A 21,689-nucleotide genomic window follows, 5' to 3' on the forward strand; every position below is an offset into this window, starting at 1 on the left:
CCACGTGACGGTATCTTTGCCTCATTTCGATTGTTGTTTGCGTAAGTGTGTGTATGCTGCCATCAAACACCACTTAAGCCTTTAATTAAGCTATCTTCAGCCTCAGGGATGACCTTTTAAGGTTTCTCAGTTGAATGAAGTAGCACAGAGCTACCTGCAGCTTACCAGAAAGGAGTTAATCCTGTTACTTAAGGCGATGTTCATGGATTTACTACCACTTGATCTTAAAAAGCATCATTACTAACATGCAATCAAGATGCCTTTGTTTATCGTGTCTCTATTGTCTATCTCTGAGTTTGAATGCTTTTATAATTTGTTGGATGAAAGAATCTGCTTGATTAGTGTTAGCTCTTTTGTCTACTCTGGATGTTAAATCTTCAGGTTGTGCGCAGTGGTTTGCACCATCCCTTCACAGCAAGAACATTCTGGGGTTGAATCTCCGGGCTCTTGCTGTGTTTCCATCTGGTAATCCGGACAAAGACATGCATATTAAATTGGCTGGAGTTGTGAATAGAGTATAGATAGAAATGCGTAAATACGTAGAATAAAGTGATGTGTGACTATGGTAAAATTGACTTGTGGTTTTAAGTGCTTCAAGTGAACAGTAAGAAAAGCTTGTGTCTAACACAAAACACAAGAAGAAAACAGGAAAGGCCTTAATGATAAAGAACAAATAAGATATATCAAGCAGATTGTGTTCAGATTTCCAATCTTCTGCAACACGATGAACTAAAACCAACTGTAATTAAACCGTTGCTGCAGAATCGTACGCCATTTTGTCCTGGTATTTGCTGCACATTTGAGGCCAGTAATAAATTCAGTTGTTGAAGGTTGTGTTGTGTGTGATCTTATTTCAAAATTAATCTCTGAAATTAGACATCGGGCTGCTGTGTCTTAATGCTGAAAGTGCGCTCACTTCAGAGCACAAGTGTAGCGCGTTTGTCATGTCCAGCTTGTGTTTCTTTGTAGTTTCTGGTTTGTGCAGCTGGTTTCTATGTTGCAGATCAGCTCTTTGTGTCACTCTTTTTATCTTGCGTTGTGTGATAATACGCGCAGCAATAGCTTGTAGTGCCAAAACATTTAGCCAGCTAATAAAGAAGTCATTTTGCAGTATAGCATTCAATAAACTTGATGATTTGCTGATTTCCTTTGGTTTACGTGAGGCTTAGAATTGCATACCTTTCAAAGATGTGATTGACACTGGCAGCCAGTGAGTTTAAGGTGGATTAATGGATGGACAAATGATGAGTTCCTCTCAGATTTTAGGAACACCCTGTGGCCTGCCAATCAGCATGTTTCTGTATGTTTGTTTGTATGTGTGTCCTGTGATGAGAGCAGCGGCCACCAGTGACTCTACCAGTACAGACAGTGCAGGGTTAACACAGTCCAGCACTATTGAGGAGCAGGCGCAGACCCCGTCTCCTCAGTGCCCACCACTCACCTGTAAGTCAGCTGCAGTTCACCTGATTCGCCTCTCAGCTCTGACCTTTCTGGCCTTTTCCTGTCGCACCAGACAACAATATTTCAAGACTAAAATAAAACAAGCAACACAAGACATTATGGCGGTAAAACAGCGACACATGAATAGGAATATTAGCTCTTCGAGCCATCACCGGCACTTGTACCATTTCCAGCCCTACTGTGCTGCCATCTACTGGCGCTCTAATATAACTACAGTTTACTGCTTCCCTTCTGTACTATATCTGTATCCAACTTCTTCAACCCACTATTTCATATATTGCAAAGTCATGTATATAACCTTATTTTACCGGGATGACTGTATCTACCTGCAGCTGGTCCCCTGCAGGAGGCTGTTAGCAGCCCCAGTGTTCCTGTAGCTCAGCCCAGCCCAGCTCAGAGCTTGTGTCCTGCACCAGAGTTCACTCTTTCACCCCCCACAGGCAGCAGCAACCTGCAGCAGAGTAAGTGACAGGCAGGTTTTGGTGTGTTTGTGCAAAGGCTCCGAAAGCCTTTTGTTCAAACTGTGCGTCATTTGTTGACAGAAGACTTTATGGACATGCAGGTCTGAGTTTTGCTGGACGTTCTGGCTTAGCTGCTGCATGTTAGCTGATGTCATTTACAACATGAGAATCCATAAAGTCTGGTGTGTGAAAATCTCTGCTGATTACGCTGTGAGTGCGTACATGGAGTTAGTGGCTTTGTGATCATCTCTGCTACAGATTCAGTTTAATAACTGGTGTTTTTGATGATGATGATTAACCTTCTCCTGCAGTATTTTTTGGGTGCTCTCAAATTCAAAAACTGTAGTAAATGATCAGTTTTGTTTGTGAAATATTTTTGGAATTCCTTCAGTCAAGAGAAGTTAGCTTAGTTGTTTGTTTTAGAGATTTCAGGGTTCAGTGGCCTGTTGAACATTGCATACAGCTTCAAATACTCTTGATTCTGTGTTCAGTATTGAAGTATGTGATGTGTTTGGGTGACCTTAAATGTCACTGTCATTTATACCAGAGGCGGTGTTCCCGTGTGTAGAGCTTATTTCAAATGTCAGGCAGTAAGTTTAGGGAAAGCATGCGGCGTGGATGTGCATGTTCAGCCTCCAAATGATCCCTGACAATCTGTGACCTCTTTTGTGTGCCCGCCCTCCTCTTCCCACCCCCTCCTCCACTCTCTGCTTGCAGCTCGTAAACAGGAGATAATAAAGATGACTGAACAGCTGATTGAAGCCATCAACAATGGCGATTTTGAGGCTTACACGTAAGTTTTTATATATAAATCAATAGTATTTTGTGTGTCATCAGTGTTCAAGTGCTCTTACAGCTCTGTGCTAAGGTTTTGAGCTAGTACCACTAATTGAGCAATAGTTCTCCAGGCTGTCTCGAGGTCTTTCAAAGCTTAGATGCTTTTTTCAGTCCAGTATGTGACCATTTTGAAAGGAATGTTTTGGGGGGTGGGAGGGTTTCCTTGCTGTATTAAGCCACTTAACACTCACTTGTGAATCATTCACATATAAAGTGACTACACAGACAACTTAGCAGAGAACCAACTGAAAATTTTATCTTTAGGCACTTTGTTTCTAGCAGCAGGTGACAAAAATACAGTTTGTTCCCATTTCTTGTGTTGAATTTAAGGAAAATGCCATCAATAACATAGTTACACAAGAATGCACAAAGAGCTATTAGCTGCAAATGCGTTGCCTCTCAGAAGGGTGTGCAGTGTGTCCATAAAAGATTGATAAGTGTTGGACAAAAACACGAAGTGGCAAACTTAAAAATGTATCTACAAGAGATGAACAGTATTTGAAAGACCTGACGCAGAACCTGAGAGATGCCTCATCTCTAATGGTTTAAATGAAAGGATGGCTGTAAGAAGCCATTCTTACCTAAGAGAAATTGGAAGAAAAGGCTGCTGAATGCCAAATTTCACAAGAACTGGGCTAAAAGTCAGTGCCAACAGCTTTTATGGCATTATGAATCCAAATTTGACATTTTTGGTTCAACTTGTCATCAAAATGAATGGAAGAGGTTAGGAAAGAGGTTCAATAGTGAGGCCATCAGAGTCTGATCTACCATGTATTACCATTGGGGAAGTATCTGATTGGCAACAGCTTCATTTGCACTGTCAGTGCAGTAAAAGCATACCTGAATAGAAAACACACTATGGAGCACTATCAGCCATGGATTGGCCTCCCCAGAGCCTGGACCTCAACATCACTGAAGCAGTTTGGGATCACCTTGACAGAGAAAGGTACAAAAGGCAGCCAACATCCAAAGAAGAGCCCTAAATTTCCTTCAAGATGCCTGGAGAACTATTCCAGGAGAAATTGCAAGAAAGCTTGCATAAAGGTTCAGGCTATGTTAAAGAGTAAAGGTGGTCATACCAAATATTGACTAGGTTGTTCAAGCTTATACAAACTCTGTTTCTGCCTTATACGCTGCATTTTTGTACATGTTTAAACATGTAAAAGATTGAGCCCATTTTCCTAGCAAGAAATTAGAGACAGCTCAGGACTTTTTCACAGTGCTGTAGATTACTATGAATTTCTCCTTTTATTTTATGGTCAGATTTGGAGATTTTACTCTTTGTCATTGTTCACATGAGGATTCTCTTGATTGATTTTTCCTCACAGGAGAATCTGTGATCCAGGACTAACTTCTTTTGAACCGGAGGCCCTCGGAAACTTGGTCGAGGGAATGGACTTTCACAAGTTCTACTTTGAGAATCGTAAGTTACTCGATTTAGTGGATTTTTTTTCTTCCTTTTTTTCCTCTTTTCTTTTAATTAATAACAACATTTTTTGTCCAATTTACAATCTAAAATCTAGCAGATCATCAGTGTTTTGAAGTGGTGAATCCAGTGAATTAAAGAAAATATTAAATTAATAAAAATATATGGAATAAATGCAGCTGGGACATTTAAGCCATAAACACTACAATGTGTCAATTCTACCTTCACAAATTAAGTTAATGCATTTTGCATTTTTCCATCATAGTTCTGAGTAAAAACAGCAAACCGGTGCACACCACCATCCTCAACCCCCACGTCCATCTGATCGGCGAGGATGCCGCCTGCATCGCCTACATTCGTCTGACGCAGTACATCGACGGTCAGGGACGGCCGCGTTCCTGCCAGTCTGAGGAGACTCGTGTGTGGCATCGCCGTGATGCCAAATGGCTCAATGTGCACTTCCACTGCTCAGGGGCACCAGCGGCACCCCTGCAGTGAACTGAGAACTCAGGCCCAGGTAAGGTGATGCCACCACCTCAATACGACAGCCTGAAAGGTGCAATAACAGTTCAATGCCGCATAAAAGCATTAATGTGGACTGCAAAATGTCTTCGCACAGGTTTAATGATTTTTGGTGTGCAGCATCAATCTAAATTGCAATTTTTAATACTTAGAGCACTGAAATCTTTTTGTCCATCTCCCATCTACATTATCACACACTTTAGCATTCAACTTTAATTCAAACTACTTTATTTCTGTCACTAGGCAACTTCTACAACTGATACTCCATTATTTTGGTTTTTGTATTTAAAATTTCAACAGAATTGGCTAAAGCTAGATCACCTGAAACTCTAGTGGCACATTAGAGAAACAGGCCTGTGTGACAGTTTAATGATATCCATCAGAGTTTAAAGGTACTCATTGTAATCAGAGATATTAAGAGTTGTTGAGTAAACTGAGTGTTATTAGGCAAAGAGCTGAGTCGCATACAATATGAAGCATGTTGCCCATCAATATAATAATAATAATAATGATAATACTTTATTGATCCCTGTGGGGAAATTCCTCTCTGCATTTAACCCATTCACTCAGTGAAGCAGTGGGCAGCCAGTGTACGGAGACCCGGAGACCAGTGTACCTTGCTCGGGGGTACCTCAGGGTAGCCAGTCAGTGGATTGGAAGCCAACCACTCTACCTACTGAGTTATCCCTGTAATATGTATAAGTAATGCAATATGTATAAGTGAATGAGCGTAAAAGAAGAGTGATATTCCTTTTACTGTATTTAGACAATGGTGAAAACAAGTCAGTTTAATAGAAAAATTAAGGGGCTTTTTACACAGGATGCCCTGTGTTCCCCACTGCATTCAGTCCACCAGCTGTGGAAGCTGAGAAGAATCCATAACACAGTAAAATATTCTTAGTTTATTTATGTGGCGCTTTTCAAGATAACTATCACAGAAAATAGCTAAAAACAAAGACAAGGAGATAGAAAATATAGTTTAAAAAGATTAGTTTTTAATCGAGTCCACAGATCTCAGGCTCAGTGGGAAAGCATAAGCTCTGTGTCCTTTAGTTCTCATCCTCAACCCTGAGACAACTTACTAACCGCAGTGCTCTCCTTTTTCCAGCTTTGCCTGAAGTCTAAAGCTATTGGGAGCATTTATTCTCCGTGGTCGGAGCGGTGTCTGGATCCTGCCCAGGAAGAGGCTGCTTGGAAAACACCAATGTGGGAAACATACCTTACAATTTAAAAAGAAAAAAGCCACAAACCAAAAAACAATAAAAATTTAAAAAAAAAAAAAAAAAAAAAAAAAAGCATATCTTAAAAGCTCGACTGAATGACCGACCACACCGACCAACACCAATCCAGTCCAACCCTAGCTAGATGATGTTGGGGCCCAGCTGATGTCAGCCCCTTTTTGCAGATGGTGCATGCTTCTGGTGGCAACACAGGGGTGATGCTGTCCCGATCCTTTTCTCCCATGGCCTTCATTTCCCCACTCTTTGTTCGTCTGCCACGTGGAAAAGTATTAACATGTTCAAAATTATGTATAACAAATGAAAAATAAGTACACTTCGCACAGAGACCGGGGCAGCAAGGACGTCTGGGGAAAAAGTGATTTCTGTTCAGAGCGTCTGTTTGAATCCAGTCGTTTTAGAGTTGTAAGGTATTTGTGGGTGGGGTTTATGGGAACGGGAGCAACTAATATTAGAATTTAACACCAGATTTAAGTGTCAGATTTGAGTATCTGCACACGATGTTTTAAGGGGGTTCAGGTGTTACTGAAGGGACCTTTATTTTTATTTTGTCTTTTTGTAATATGTATTCTGAAAAACGTTTTATCTCCTGAATGAGGGATACTGTTTTAAAGTATTTTGTGTTGGAAAAATAATCATTTTTAATCAAGAGGGGTTTTATTTAACAGAATTGTGTATAAATGGATATTTATATAGGACGAAAGGGGGTGGAGGGAGGCATGATTTACTTCTGAGGTGTAGGTAGGGGAGCTGAAGATGAGTGTGATGGTGTTTTCGGCTTCTTTTTTTTTTTCCGTTTTATTTGGTCCCGTGTTGTAAATACAAACATATTCACATGCAACATGCATGCACACACACACACAAAGTCCCTGTGCTCCAGCCTTTGAGGTGGAGCCTCTCCTGAGCTTTAGACACGGCATCCAGGCCAGCTCATCCTGAAGTTGCAGAAGGCCTCCATCTGTCTGCCCTGCACTGTGTGCATTGGAACACTAGGCAGCGCCATTGGTCAAAGTCTAAAGCTCCTCACGTCTCTAAACTACCTGGTCTGAAAGCATGGATGCTCTCAATCTAACTCTTTAGTTTTGTTTGTGTGTGTGTCTGTGTATTTGATGTGAAGCATGATTTATCTTAACTCTCTGATGGCCTGTACTGTTTTTGCACAGACACTTAAGACTCGATGCTGTTGTGGTCGCTCTTCTGAGGGAGTGAACCTTTCTGCAACTTCAGGTTATGCTTGCCAAAATCCTTCCCTTTCACCCTACCTCTGCCACTCTACTTTCATCATTCCTTCCCTTTTACAATCTCCACATTTGTCGTGACCTTCGCTAACCAGCCCTTACTACCATCTTAGTAGCACCACGACGTGTGATGATGATGTCACCCTTATGCCTGTCTCTTGTTCTGATTGTGTTCTTGAAATAATTTGTATATTGTCAGTCTTGGCTTGCTGTACTTCTGTGTGAAGTCCTGGCATTATTTAAAAAAACAAAACAAAAAAAAAAAAAAGCATGTTTAAAAACGAATGCAGCCGAGGGAACGGACAGGAGGAAATTTTTAAAAAAGGCACGATGGGAAGAGGGCTACACTGGCTAGAGGGCTCTGGGACCTTCGCTGATCAACTGCAGTCAGTGAATTTGGCCCCGTTTAGTTTTGTTTTTTTGTCAGATTCTGTTGTAAATGTTGTAGCTGTTAGTGTTTTGATCTAATCTTTGATATTTTCCATTTGTTTTATGCAGAGGTTAAAAATATTAAGGGTTTGAATTGATTGGAGATTCATCCCCTCACACACACAGATCACTGCACACACCGAATGCTAAAATGTTGGGATAAAGATTTCTTCTTGTTAAATATTTTTGGAATTCACATCATGAAAGCACATGAGATCAAAGATTCTGCCTTTTGAGAGGACAAAAAAATAACATATCTGTGTTTCAGTGGTTAAACTTTGCAGCACTGTGTCGTAGAAACTTTGTGTGTGACTTTGTACCAGTGGAGGGGTGAGGCTTGCTATCTGTCCTGTCCCGTCCCGTGCGGCGCCGCTTAATAGTAACTCATGCACCACCCGTCCTGTTGCTGGTGGTCACCTAAGAGCAGAAACCACATCGATGCTTCGGACCATCACATATCTGTGCGCTAACACGGTAAACAGACTGTAGAAAAAAGAAAAAGTAAATACATTTAAATCATATGTGAGCCCCACCCTACTGTATCAAGCGCCTGTTCTGTGGACATATCTGACATGCCATGAAAACTGTGTCTCCTCCCACTTTTTGCACCACAATGAAGCGTTGTAAAACCAGTACTGAAACTATGTGATGTTTTGTATGGTTCAGTAGTTCCATTTGTGCTCAGTTGTTTGTTGATACCACAAATTGATGAGATGCTTTTCTTTCATTGTGTGTGTCTGTGTGTGTGTGTGTGTGTGTGCGCGCGCGCGTGTATGTATGTGTGTGCGCTCGTTTCCACGCTTATGAGAATGTTTAAATGGAATGGGGAAAATACAGTTAGGCTTTAACGACTATCTTAGAAGGAGGAGAATTTAACAGAGTTTGCCAGAGTATTTGGACAGTTGACATCAAGCTTTTTTTTGGTCAATTATGACAAAACCAAACTAGACTCAAATATTTTGATATGCTGTAGCTGAGAAAGCTCAGGCAAAACCAAAAATATTAAAGGCTGAATTCCTTTAAGTTTTGACTATTTTAGGGCCCTTGCACTCACCTCTGGTCTGCTTTTGTTAGGCTGGAAGTGAGCCATCATTGATGTTAATATGTGAGCTGCACAGGCTTAACAAATAAGTTTTCAGTTAAACGTTAACAGTGATTCGTCAACGTTTGTGACCTTACAGTGAGTCTGCTCACGACTTTAGTCACACAGGTGGTGTGCAGATCCATCTGTATCCTGTTGCAACTCCATATTTTTTTTATTCTTGGACTTTTACTGACTTTATTATTCAACTTAAAACAATTCTGTCCTGTCTCCCTCCTTTAACCTCCTAGGACCTGGCGTCCACATATGTGGACAACACATTTTGGGTTATTTAGACTAAAATACTCAATTTTGCTCTACATGGGCCTGATATCCACTTATGAGGACATACTGCTACTGTTATATCAAAATTGCTCTTACTTTTCTTAAAAATAAAAATAAGGTTAAAAAAAAAAAAATCTGGTAATTCTTTGTTTTTACATTCATCGGGCCCCAATATCAAAGAGAAATTAAAAATGCATGTCGTGGAAGAGTTCGGGTCTTAGGAGGTAGCTTTTTTTCCTGATTGGCTGCCCCTCACAAACAGAAGGTTTGAACAGGAAGTGGCTAGAGCTTCTATGCTCATCCAGAGTTTTGTGCATAAAATATTAACTTACATGAACCAGAGCTAAGAGCATGAGATTTTGGGTTGTGCATATGCTTACCTGGTTACTTTGAATTGGGTGTGTTTAGTAAAAAAAAAAAAGGAAAAAATATTATGGAAAAAATATACACTTTAAATTTCATCTCCACTTTCTTTGATCATAATTAACCTTAAAAATTAGATATTTCTCATGTTTTGCTTAATTGCAGATGGCAACAACAAGCCAAGACAGGGACTGCTAGTAGCAAGTTACGATGGATCTAAACAGTGCGTAAGATGATTTTAGAAATATGCACTTTCACAAAGCAACTTTAATTAACATGGTCCAAATTTTATAATTAATGCAGTTTCAAAGAATCTTTTTCTCGACGTTAAGTATAAACTTACCTGTGAGTCGTTCAATTTTTGAACCCTTACCTAGAATAATAAAGACTGGAAGATCTAGTTTTGGTTTCTCAGTTTTCCAGTTTCTGTCACACCACATATAATCCGTATTTCTCCTTGGCGGATGTCAGCTGTTGGAGAAATCAGCTGCTTGATCACTTTAGGGCAAAGATTAACTTTGGAAAAAGCACCAAATGCATATAAGAGTATAATGATTCCCTATACTTTAAGTAGCTTTCCTGCATTTGAATTCTTTTAAAAGTCCTATTGTGTTCAGCAGTCAGGTTCTCCAAATACTTTGGCAAATGTGTGAAATGTGTTAAGAGTGTACCCGAGTGAACAGAGGAGCTGAAAAGATTTGTGAAATGCTTAAAACAGATGTTTAAAGAGGATAATTTAAAAACCACAATCTTTAACAGCAACACTATATATGCAGTTTTACAAATGGAAGAAATATGCATGTCTACTTTCTGGTAATTTTTCACTGTTTACTTGATAAAGAAATGGAAACCTATGTTATTTGCATCCTCAAGGTTATGAAAAGGCTGAGATGTTAAAATCAAGTGATGTTAAATCGCTTTAAAATGCTTAAAAGATTAGCAAAAGCCTTAGCTTTTATGTGCCCCTTGAAAGTGAATTTATTGCATTGTAACCTTACAATAAAAAATAAAAAAAAAAAAGAAAAAGGAGGAAACATGTCAGTTTCAATTGGATGCTGGATTTTTGCATGACCATACAGTTAATAAACATACATATAAAAAAAAGTGTGAGTGTTTTTTTCTTTATTCAAAGCTTTACTGTTAATGTAAAAAATTTTGCAATATAAACATTGTTACTTACATTGGGTTTTAATGTACGTGGTTAAAATGTGTTCATTACCCAACCCACTCTAAGGTCTGTTGGTAGTTAAAGGTAACAAGAAATTACACAGAATATATTGGTTCATCCATTTCTGTACCAAAACCCACTTCTAGGGTGCACCAAACACCCCTTTATTCAGCCTACATCGCCTCCCATGTGCCTATTAGGGAACAAAGTCCAGTCTTCATGCATATTTTAAAGTTAAATGGGCCCTGGGAGACAAACACAATGTTCTATTTTCAGAGAAAATTAGAGGCTTTTTTTTAATGATCAGTATAAGTTAGAAGGGATCATTTGCAAGCACGCTGCAGAACATTTTAACTACTGCTTGCAGCAGAAAATACGCAACTTGCCTTTAAGAACCATACCTCTGACTCCTGGTCATCCTTCTCCCATCAGTGAGCCTGGATGAGGTTCGATTCCATCGCTGACTTGATGGTTTGAAGTTGGCTGAATGTGAAGACGTTAATATCTCTCCTCTATACAAAGGCAGCCCTTCCTTTCTCGTCATTTTATCCATTAATGGATATTTTATAACAAAGTCTGTTACGTAATTATTCCCTTCATGCCTACATCATGATGGTAAAATGTATTGCAGCACTTCAGTACTAGACTGCATTAACTTTTAACTATGCATATCTACTAAAGTTACAAATTGACGTTACACTACACCAGCTATTGCACTGGCTATTTTATACATATTTGGGATATTTAAATCTGACTGTGTAAAGTTACTCACACACCAATTCTGCTAAAATGTAATAACTCAGAAATCAAGAGTAATTCAGCAGTAAGATAAACAACCAAGTACTGCAAGAACTACATTTGAGTTGCTGTGTTTCACCTTTGAAAAAGGAAAAGACCACAAACAGTAGCTCAAATAGAACTCCAACATGATTAGCACTGCAGCGCTGTTGTATTAGACTACACTCTCATAACAGAGTACCCCGACTATATATACACATGCACACACAAACCAAGAGCGCACACAGGTAGTCTTGATGAATTTTAATTACATCAAATGAATTCATGTAAAAGTGGAAAAGGAGGAAAACACTGGGTCTCATCACTGCCAACATGTTCAACACAACAGAAGTCTGCACATGCTCCGTTTGCACTGGGCAGGTCGCAGGTCACCTATACTTCAGACAGATTTATTAAACGCTTCCTTACGGAGTCTCTTTTTAGGATGTAAAGACTGTGCTTTTACAGTTATTCTCTGGATTAGAGCAGCAATGGAAGTGATAAATGAGATGCTTCAGTGCCATTTGGTGAAATGAAAATGAAGAGTGAAGATGAACTACACGTAGGGTTTTTCTCAGGGTGTGTCTCTGCCTTATAGGTGACCTGAAACACTCCCATGATGAGTCTCTACTTCTCTCTCACACTACCTTCACTCAATCAAGCTGTCTTGGCTTCCTGTCCGAGTCCATTTGGCATCCTGGCATGTTTCCGTTGAACACTGTTCTCTTTGATTGGATAAAGGAAGCGGGATGATTGACTGATTGCTCCATGCAGATTGTGATTCTTCGGACATGCTTCATGTTGTCTTTGTTTGTGCGTTCTGCCCAGTTACAAAATGTTTTATGACCATGGCACTGGGCAGAAGAAGGTCTGTCTCACTGGTTCAAGGTTGCCCTGTTGGCTGTTGTGTGAACACTGGCACTTTAATTTTAGTCCACAGAGACTAGTGCATGTCTAACTGTCCGTCACACTGAAGGACACGTGGCAGTGCAATCTGCCATCGGAGTCTTAGTGGAAAGAAAACAAATAAAAACTGTCACTGTAACATTTTCTAATAATTTTAAGTTGTTTCCTTGATTCAAGGAAGAAAGAAGAAAACAGAGAAGGAAGCCACTTTTCTCTACTGAAGTGTCCTGGGTTAAAAAAAAAAAAAAGGGGGGGGGGGGGGGGTGAGACAGGCTTTTACAATCTTTTCTCACTGTAGACGGTCTCAGCAGATTCACCCTACTAGGCTTCAGACACACAGCTCCAAGGCCACCTTTCTCTGAGTCCCAAGCAAGCAAAGAGGAGTAGAGAGAATAGGAAAAGAAAGATGACAAGAAAGTTGAGAAAAATAAAAGAAGGAAAGGAGATGGAAAACAGACAAAGGAGAAAGTTAGAGATCAGAAGCTGTACCAGCAAAGACAGAGACGTGACAAGGGAACACAGAAGGACGCCTGGATCTACATGCAAGAGGGAAGGATTTGAGCGCTACACCAAAGCCATGCAGCAACAATAAGCAGCCTGCAAACACCGACTTCTTCACTCAGCAGTCGCCAACAGCATGAGATGCTTTATGAAGGAGTGGGAAACGGTGAGCTGCTGGAGCCGAATGGCTCGTCTTGTCGAGGGATTTGAGATCCAAGGGGGGGGAAGCAGCATACACTGAGAGCTACACGGTAAAATGGCCCATATGCCATGCAGACGGGTCTCATCAGGCTCCTTGAACAGGCGTTTGGCACCACAGTGACAGTGAGGGGATGGACAGGACAGTGAGGGAGAGGGGTAACAGCTTAGAGAAGCAGGGGAAAGCAAGCGCACAGCAGGATGGACGACATCTGTTACACCATGTTTTAGGTTCCCATGGAGACAAGACTGACCCCACCCTCCACCCCCCTCCCCCCTTTCCTCCCGCTCGCTCACTCACCACGCGCTCACAGCATGGTAGCAGACAGACGAGGGTGGGGGGGACAGGGTTTAGCAGCTTTGCTGCGGCTCCCCGCTCCTGCTTTTAGACTTTCTGCCCTCCACATCTGTAGGACAAAGGCAACGCTTATGTTACATCTGCAGAGTGATGACAGACCATTTTCATTTACTTCATACCTGCGGATACTTTGAATCAAGATAAATACAATATAGCAACTTCAAAACAGCAACTAAAGAGTACAAAAGCAGAAATAAATAAGGACGTAGATACAGGCAGTTCAACTAGTATTGGCACAATATGTAGTGCTCGTCTTTGATTATAACTTAATGATAGCAGTCTATACAAGATAGGTCAGTCTCAAATATCACCTCAAGTTATCCAACTTGTGGCGTGTCAGGAGAAAATACCAAAAGGAATGATGTTCGCTTCATTCACAAAACAACCTCAAATGAATCAACTTACAGTATCAACTCCACGTTCTAAAAAAATAATTAAAATACCCCCAAACAATCATAAACTGCGTAAAACAAAATCGCTATTGCCATGCTGTATTCTGTGTCCTCTCCGTCAACTTTCACGTTTCAAACTAAAAATGCCGCCCTGATTGTTTTGGGAATGAAGCTTCATCATTTTGTCACCAGCCCAGGAGGTCAGCTTAGATCCACCAGATCATATTAATCCATTTGCAGAGGGGAGCAAACACTCCAGTGAATGTGTACACAGCAAAGAAAAACAGAAAAGATATCAAATGTAAAAAAAACACAAAACAAACAGCACACACCATCATAAGAAGCAAACTGATGAAAACCATTTTGATCACAGCAATCCAAATGAAAATTTCAGGTCAAACAGACAAAACAAAGCCATGCAATTTAGGAGGTGAAAAGTGGGACTTGCCAAGAATCACCATAATAAACAGAAAATGCAAAGTGAACCCATTATCTGACTTTACTATGTAGAAATTGCCCCAGAATGCTTTGCTCATTATGCTCGTTATCAAAAAAAAAGCTTTTGCTGCTGTTTTTATGATTCCTGGTGTGACTTGAACCGACTTGCTCGGTGTGTTCTGGCCTCACATGAAAGCTTTAGATAATTCTCCATTTCTTCTCATTCCCAAGATAAAATGTATCACCTCACCGCAGCAGATAATAGTATAATGTTAGCCAGGTAAAACTTATCTGATGAGGTAAAAATAATGTGTGAAAGGGTATTGGACGGAAGAACGGTCAAAGTCCCGCATCATAGAAAAGAAAATGGGGGTTAAAAAAATATTAAAAATTAAAGTAAAGTCACCAATCAGCACCATAGCAAACAGGGAAAAATGACCCACATACACCACACAGAGACAGACAGTACTCTGACGAATACATGCAGAGGAAATGGCTTTGCTCTTTATCCATCCTTTTGTTCCTCCCTCTTCAAGTCAAGTATTAAAATCAGCAAACCAGAAACCTCCCCGTCATTTAGATACAGCCGTACTCATACCACAGAGACTCCCTCTCCTCTGGGCTCAGTGACTGATCCGGATTATTTACACAACTCTGATCAACACCCTCGCTGGATCTCACCTGGCCGTTTGATTGGCTGTGGGGGGTCTGGTTTTGGGTGCGAATGTGGTGCGGCACAGGAGGAGGGTGGGTCTTATTTGTAACAGGAGGCCCGCTGATGTTGCTGACTAAGGTGGGGTTAAGAGAAAGGAAGGGGAGGTTTTTGTCTGCTGACTCACTAAAGATGGAGTCCATGAATACAGATTCTACAGTGAAGGAAGGGCCGAGGAAAGACTCAAGGGTGGAGAGGTCGGGGTCCTCCGAGCTATTGCAAGGTAAGCTGACTGACTTGGGCATGGGGGTGATGGTGGTGAGGGGTCCCTTAAGGTTGGTGCTGTTGGGGTGGTACTCACTGGGTGTGGGCTGCGAGCGTAGCCCAGCCCTGGTGGAAGCAGCAGCGGCAGGAGCGTCAACCGAAACGGGCTGCCGGTTGTCCTTGGACAGCAGGTCGTGGATGCTGGTACGCCGTGTGGTACCTTCAGCAGTGGAGATGACACTGCTGGCCCGGGGCAGGGTGGAGGAGGCTGAATCGAGCCGTTCGGAGACAGAGGTCGCTTTGCCCTGTGAAGACAGGCTGGCGCGGATCGGGGCGGAGCCTTTCACCCGTGTGCTCTCGGCCTTCCGCAGGGAAGGGCGTCCTGGTTGTCCGGAAGACCTCGGAGGCCGGTCAGCGCTGACTGCTGCTGCCTTCCCGCTGGACGAGCGCAGTATGCCCCGGCCCTTTGTGACAGTGCGTTCTTTCTGGCCGTGCTCAGAGGAGGTGGGGAGGCGAGGAGAGTCTACAGTGAGGTTCTCCTGACTCCCAGACTACAAAAGATAGCAAACAGCATTAAGGACAGAACAAATAACAATGGAAACAATTCACGTCCAACTCCAAACGTTATCTGAACTGACTAATAAAAGAAGAACATGTTCGATTTTAGTCCACTTCATATGTAGGCTGTAATCCAATAAATCTAAGAACAGCACTTATAGCAGAATTTCAGGCCTCACCTCTGCAGGATCAATACCCTCATCCAGGAACTGCTGCAGGGAAAGCACCTCGTTCCCTGGGGATCCCGTCTTCCTGATCTGGGACTGGACCGCGCTGCCCGCGGCGGCGGATGGGTCAAGAGATCTGCGCAGCTGCAGGGGGCTCTGGTGGGAGGAGCGTGAGGAGGTGGGCTGCTGGACGGGGCTGCTGCCGCTGCTGGACCACACCTCCTGGTCCAGACTCAGGCTGAACTCGCCGCTGCTCTCGCTGTGAGGCCTGCTCAGACTGCCGTTCAATGTGCCTGCAGGACGAGGGGAAGGCATGGATTATAAGATTTCTGATTGCATTAGTAGTGATCAGACTACCCCACACTTTCAGAACACACCATGCAATTTAAAAAGCATTATATTGAAAAAACAATCTCATAATTTAACTCAGATCTAATTTTATTACCATCATGACTTATTGCTTTCTACCCAATGAAGAAAAGAGAACGGCTTAAAGTTGAACCAAACCAACTTGATCACATTTTTGCGCGAGGAAAAAAAAAAAAAAGTAACTTTTTGAGAAATGATGAGAGAAACGAGATGAAAAGGAGCAAAAGAAGAAGACAAGAGTAACAAGTGGATAGGAGCAGAGGAAGAGGAAAGGAGGAGCATACCTTTGCCCTCCAGAGGAGAAGTGAGGTGGGAGTTATTGTTACTATTACTACTGGTGGTCCTGTTGCTATGAAGACTGGAGGGTCTGGCGGCTGGGTAAGGGACGAGAGGTAAGACACATGCACACATACATTCACAGTTAGGATTTATATCTGTACACGCTTACATGTATCCACACCAACATGCACCAACGCGAGGAGTAACACGTATACGGACGCCAACACCCTGACAGAACGTCTCCTGCTGGGGGAGCAGATGGCACATGCCAGGCAGAGGGACAGGAAAGGTGGCTCAATGCCAGGCTGCAGCCCCAATATGTCCATTCAATAAACAAAGGAACTACTGACAGAGAGGGCAGGGACACCCAAATATAAGGACCGATTTCCCACCAATAAAGGGGAAGTGACTGACGATACAAGTGTGAGTCTGTTAGTAATTAAAGAGGAAATGACAGGCCATGTTAGGAACTGAGAAGGAAGACAAAGAGTAAAAGGAAAGGTGTGAAGACAACATGAACTTGCTCTTTCCAGTGCTGACAGGGACAGCCCCAACTGAAAACCAGTGACCGTGAAATCATCTCAAACCGGTTTTCACGACATGCTTGACACCAAATTAGAATTTCAAATCAACCCCAACGTTACAGATCAGTATCAGAGTCAGAAACCAGCGGATTGCTTGTGGCCACACAGTGATCCTCAGTCCCGAGTAACTGTCACTTACTACAGATGTTACAGGACACTCTGCACACAGCGCTCAGACCAACAGCACAACGACGCAAATGGCAGGGAGACATATACCCCTGTGGCCCTGATAACAAACAAAAAAAATACAATGCAACACACCTAAAGGGTAACATGACAACTCAATACTGCTCAAAAATAATAAAGTTTAATGAAACGCAGATGGAAACAAACATTTTTTACAGAGTCTGGAGGAGGGGGAAAAAAATCAATACACGTCTCAAACTACCATTAGTGTCTACAACATCCGATGACCTAATGGCTCATACATTTTCAGCAACATCCGGTGTGTGAGTGAGACTGAGCGTCCTTCTCCAACCATTACAGTGATGAGGTGGGAAATGAGTCTCACTATAGTCTCTCTCTCTCTCTCATTCTGGGAACAATATCCTGTGGAACCAGTTTATTGACCATCAAAAGTGCAGATGTTTGCAGCACTTAAGCACAACAAGAGAAATCTGTCTGTAGACCTAACTTAAGGAATGTGTGCCAGTAGTTTTGTGGCTGTTTAGCAACTGGGTCATCTACATTAAAGCGACACAGACCTGATCAAGTGTTGCCTGGATCCAGATTAACTGCCCTGGATAACACCCTAGCGCCTGTATTAAAGTCAATCCTGCTTTCAGCAAAGGCTGATCTGTCTCCCTCTCCCCGTCTCTTTTGCTCCCATCTAACTCTAAATCAAGCTTAATCAAAGTGCAGGAAGGCAGCCCAAAGATTATCAGTGGGACTCCTGAGGACACGACCTGTTTTTTCCCCCTCATTTCTTGTTTAAGGGGCTGTTAGATTCCAGCCTGGTGCTGAGAGACTGCAGGCGCTTTTCTTTGACACAGTTTCGTGCTGATGTCGTGTGAAGCTTTACTCTACCTTGACTCTTGGGATCATCCAATGAGCCGGTGACATCCTCGCAGGAGGCATTGTCTGTTGAGATAAAGAGGGCAGTCATGCTACGGCTTCTTTTCACTCTGTTCTGAACAAATTTCGTCAACTAAATGCAATGAGGACGTTAACACAATGTATTTCCACAAACAGGCATCCTGACCTTTGACCTGAAGCCTGTGCTTGGCTCTACTGTGACTTGAACTAGGCAGGGTGAGGGTGGCACAATCAATGGCATTGGTGGAAAAGGCGAGTTCCTTCATGCGCTGCCCGCTGCGCCTGCTGCTGCCCGTCATGTTGGCATCTCCGGCTTCAGCCCCGTCTAGATTCTCACTGCTGCCCGCCCACTGAGCCTCAGGACCGCCTGCCATTGCCATGGTCTGAAGCAGGTCATTCATAGCTAGGATGGATGGGTTGACATGAAGAAAAAAAACTGAGATTAGACATTTTAATACATATAATCTTACCTCAAGTAATGGCTCGGGATTTATAGCCATTTTATCTTACAGAAGTCTCAATTTAATCCATCTAGACTTTAAAGGCAAACTAAAATCAGAGAAACTGGTCGCTAAAATATGCTTACGAGGGAAGAACAACCTTGCAAAGATTTTTTACGACTTTTTTTGTACACAGGACACCCATCTAGGTCCCTCTTGGAGACAAAGGCTAAGTTACCATTGGGAATGTGCCTAGAGACATTACAGGAAACAGACGTGGCCTCAAAGAATCCTTCAATAATCTCTAAAAGGATTCTATAAAAGCGAAGGTGGCGGTTATCCCGCTGCTGCCCCAGCAGAGCCAATCAACTGACAAAATGGAAAATATATTATCCAATCATGTTTAAGTTTCATATAAGAAAAGCACATCTCATATTCATTATCTTAGCAAAGATGCGCTGTAATACTGTATCATGAATTGGCTGTGCTGAAACGAGAAGAGCACAGATCATGTGAGAAGTTGTGTCAGCACTGAGCCATTAGCAAAGCTGTAACGTTGTGAAACTGTGCACAGACGGAACTATAACCTTCTCTCGGCTTTCATTTAGATGATAGCAATAAACATCTGTACAGAGGCTTTTCAAAATGGCTACCCAGTGCTGAGACTTGCTTCTCGAAGGACTCTGACAGGGCAGATCTAGACTATAATTATCACTGGATATAAGTCAATATTCAATAATAAATTCATGCTATAGAATAACAGGTCCAAGCCTTTTAAAACTCAATGCACTTGCAGGCATACAGCATTATAATAATAATATTTTAAAAGCCAACAACATATCAACCAAAGTGCACGGTCGGTCACAGCCAGACACTTTTTGACATCCCTGACCGTCTCTATGCACTTTGATTACTGAGCCGACAGCGAAGAAGCAGCATGGAAACATGCAAAGCTGCTCTGAGCGACGGCGGTGGTGCTGCGTGCGCACACACACACACACACACACAAACACACAAAAATAAATAAATCAGAGCGAGGCAAGCCCATGTCAGCAGAATAAGATCTGAAATGCAGCACGCTGACAGAGAAGAGAGACAGACAGACAGACGGAGGGAGAGAGAGAGACAGAATAAAGGCTCCATTTCAAGTCCTCCATGGTGAGTGCGAGCGATGATCAAGCACTTAGTGATTTTCTTTGTCATGCTGTAATCAAAGACGGGAGCACAGATTTCTCAGGCGCATGAAAGGCAAACCCACAGTCTTTCCCGCTGTCTCACCTGAACACACACCCTCTCTCACACACACACACTACACACCCACACACACACACCCACACACACACTTGGCCTTTCATTCAGCATACACAAACAAAATAAAACCACAAAGCACACAAGAAAGCTGCCCATTGCACATTACTGTAAGTGACCAAATGACATGGTTTTGGTCCAGAGGTGAAAAATCAAACAAAAGAAAACAGGAAAAAAATAAATCACCACTGTTGCTATAGTTTAGCCCTAACAAACACTAAAGTTAGTGTTAAGGTTGTGTTAATCATTCATCTGCAAATAGTGAGAGTAAAGTGAGTAAAGACTTGGAAGATACTCTACAGGAGAAAGTGGCGGCGGCAGACGTGGCGGCAGAAGTGATGGGATGGGTGGGGATTACTAGGAAAAAATTTTAAGGACAAGTCACTGATGTCACCAGGTATAGCAGAGCGGCAGGGGGATGGGATAAATTCTATAAAGAATTTAAAAATTGATCCTCTGGTAGGTCCTTTGCAGACATCTCTAAAACATGGATGATAAAACTCTGGAGTTTTAAACACTGAATTCTGCAGATGTGACTGAAAACTGAAGTCCCTCACCGCCACCACCCTGACATCAGTGACTGCTCCTCCTTTGTTTCTCCTAGCGCGACAAGAGGAGGGAGAGGAGGCAGATGAAGGCTAGCGTGGCAGCTAACAGAGATCTTACACATGGAGCGCCGGTAGATGGCCTTGGCCTTGTCTTTGTCCTTGGATCTGTTCCTCATGAAAGGCAACCTTTTTATAGCTGTCCGATCACAGCCAGAGACAGACAGGTAGGGAGGGAAGAGAGCGACAGAGTAAGACCAGGAGGGAGGTGAAGGAAAAGCAAAATAAAAGAAAGAAAAGAAGGGCAGAACAGAGGGATGTGGTTAATGTTGTCACAAACAGAACCAGGGGAGAGAGAGCTGAGCTCCTGGACACCTTAACTGGACAACAGACAACACTGCAACAGACACAACAACAACTATAATATACGACTTTAAAAACATGTGGATTATAATATTAGAGAGCCTATTAGATAGTCAGTCAAGTGTAAGGTATTTCAATCTATACAAATTCTCTCCATATTATTAAAAATATACACACACACATTATTGGATGCCCTTTGGATGGACTGAAATGCCTTCCACTGACTTTCTATATGTTCTGTATTTAAGGGCAGGCTTTTCTATTGTTTACACAATGTAGTTTTATACAAAAACAGACACACATTATGCAAAACACACACCGTCTCCTGCACACAATCAGCATCATCCGCACATTCTCATGTTAATGGTTTTGACCACTGTATATTACATTCTCAACTTATTTCCAGGCATTACATTCTGTACACGACACAACACATTCCACACCTAGATGAGACGACAAGATGAAAATTATTAAAGGGTGCAATCAGGAGAACAAGAAGGGGCAGGTTAACAGCAAAAAACAGCACTACAGTGTTTCCAGCAAAGACTTTCCCAAGAACCTCAAAGAATGAGAAGTTTACAGCTGCTGTTCCAGCACACTCGACTGTGTAATTTCTGTACTGTACGCAAGTGTTTTAGCAAATGTTACTACATGGTTGTTAAAGGCTACGTTCTCTTTGTCTTACCTCTTATCTTGTGTGTTGTGAAAAACATACAGACTCATTACACTAACTGACAACTTTGTGCTACATAGCAGAAATATGTGGCTTAGTTGTTTCTTGGTGATTACAGTTAATGTCAGTACAACTGAAAACAACCAACCAAGCCAGGTCGCGATAACCAGGCAACACATTGCACCTTTTAATATCTACGATGCTATGATACAGGACGTTTCTTATTTACGAGTGAGCTGAACAGATCGACAGGTTACCTGAGAGCAAAGCATCTTGGGATTAGATTTTTTTTTTCCAATATTTAAACCATGAGGTGCACTTGATTCAGCTCGACCTTGAGCGAGTATGCTGGCAACATAGATGTAGTCCAAAT

At 42.1% G+C, this 21,689-nt stretch overlaps 2 protein-coding genes across 30 annotated transcripts in view; one reads left to right on the forward strand and one right to left on the reverse strand.

Annotated features, from left to right (window-relative positions):
* camk2g2 (calcium/calmodulin-dependent protein kinase (CaM kinase) II gamma 2) overlaps positions 1–10,348 on the forward strand; it is a 77,960-nt gene extending 67,612 nt beyond the window's left edge. For 15 of the 23 annotated variants that reach the window (XM_040037110.1, XM_040037111.1, XM_040037102.1 and 12 more), the window contains 4 exons: positions 2,640–2,715; positions 4,088–4,182; positions 4,451–4,702; positions 5,816–10,348. In XM_040037110.1, coding sequence (XP_039893044.1) covers positions 2,640–2,715; positions 4,088–4,182; positions 4,451–4,683 — 404 coding nt within the window. In that variant the 3' untranslated portion in view covers positions 4,684–4,702; positions 5,816–10,348. Of the gene's footprint in view, positions 1–1,338; positions 1,444–1,793; positions 1,923–2,639; positions 2,716–4,087; positions 4,183–4,450; positions 4,703–5,815 lie in introns of all 23 variants that reach the window. The other 8 variants (XM_040037094.1, XM_040037095.1, XM_040037096.1 and 5 more) reach the window with 1 other exon arrangement.
* A 1,187-nt stretch (positions 10,349–11,535) lies between these two features.
* Positions 11,536–21,689, reverse strand: part of LOC120736795 (girdin-like) — a 65,738-nt gene continuing 55,584 nt past the window's right edge. For 3 of the 7 annotated variants that reach the window (XM_040037088.1, XM_040037089.1, XM_040037087.1), the window contains 7 exons: positions 20,402–20,479; positions 18,154–18,390; positions 17,979–18,032; positions 17,092–17,178; positions 16,374–16,463; positions 15,733–16,013; positions 13,341–15,546 (listed from right to left, as the gene is read on the reverse strand). In XM_040037088.1, the coding sequence (XP_039893022.1) occupies positions 14,656–15,546; positions 15,733–16,013; positions 16,374–16,463; positions 17,092–17,178; positions 17,979–18,032; positions 18,154–18,390; positions 20,402–20,479 (1,718 nt within the window). In that variant the 3' untranslated portion in view covers positions 13,341–14,655. Of the gene's footprint in view, positions 12,551–13,192; positions 13,299–13,340; positions 15,547–15,732; positions 16,014–16,373; positions 16,464–17,091; positions 17,179–17,978; positions 18,033–18,153; positions 18,391–20,401; positions 20,480–21,689 lie in introns of those variants that run through there. The other 4 variants (XR_005696608.1, XM_040037091.1, XM_040037090.1 and 1 more) reach the window with 4 other exon arrangements.

Source organism: Simochromis diagramma, unplaced genomic scaffold (assembly GCF_900408965.1).
Source record: "Simochromis diagramma unplaced genomic scaffold, fSimDia1.1 OVJJ01000330.1, whole genome shotgun sequence".
Classification (NCBI taxonomy): Eukaryota; Metazoa; Chordata; class Actinopteri; order Cichliformes; family Cichlidae; genus Simochromis; species Simochromis diagramma.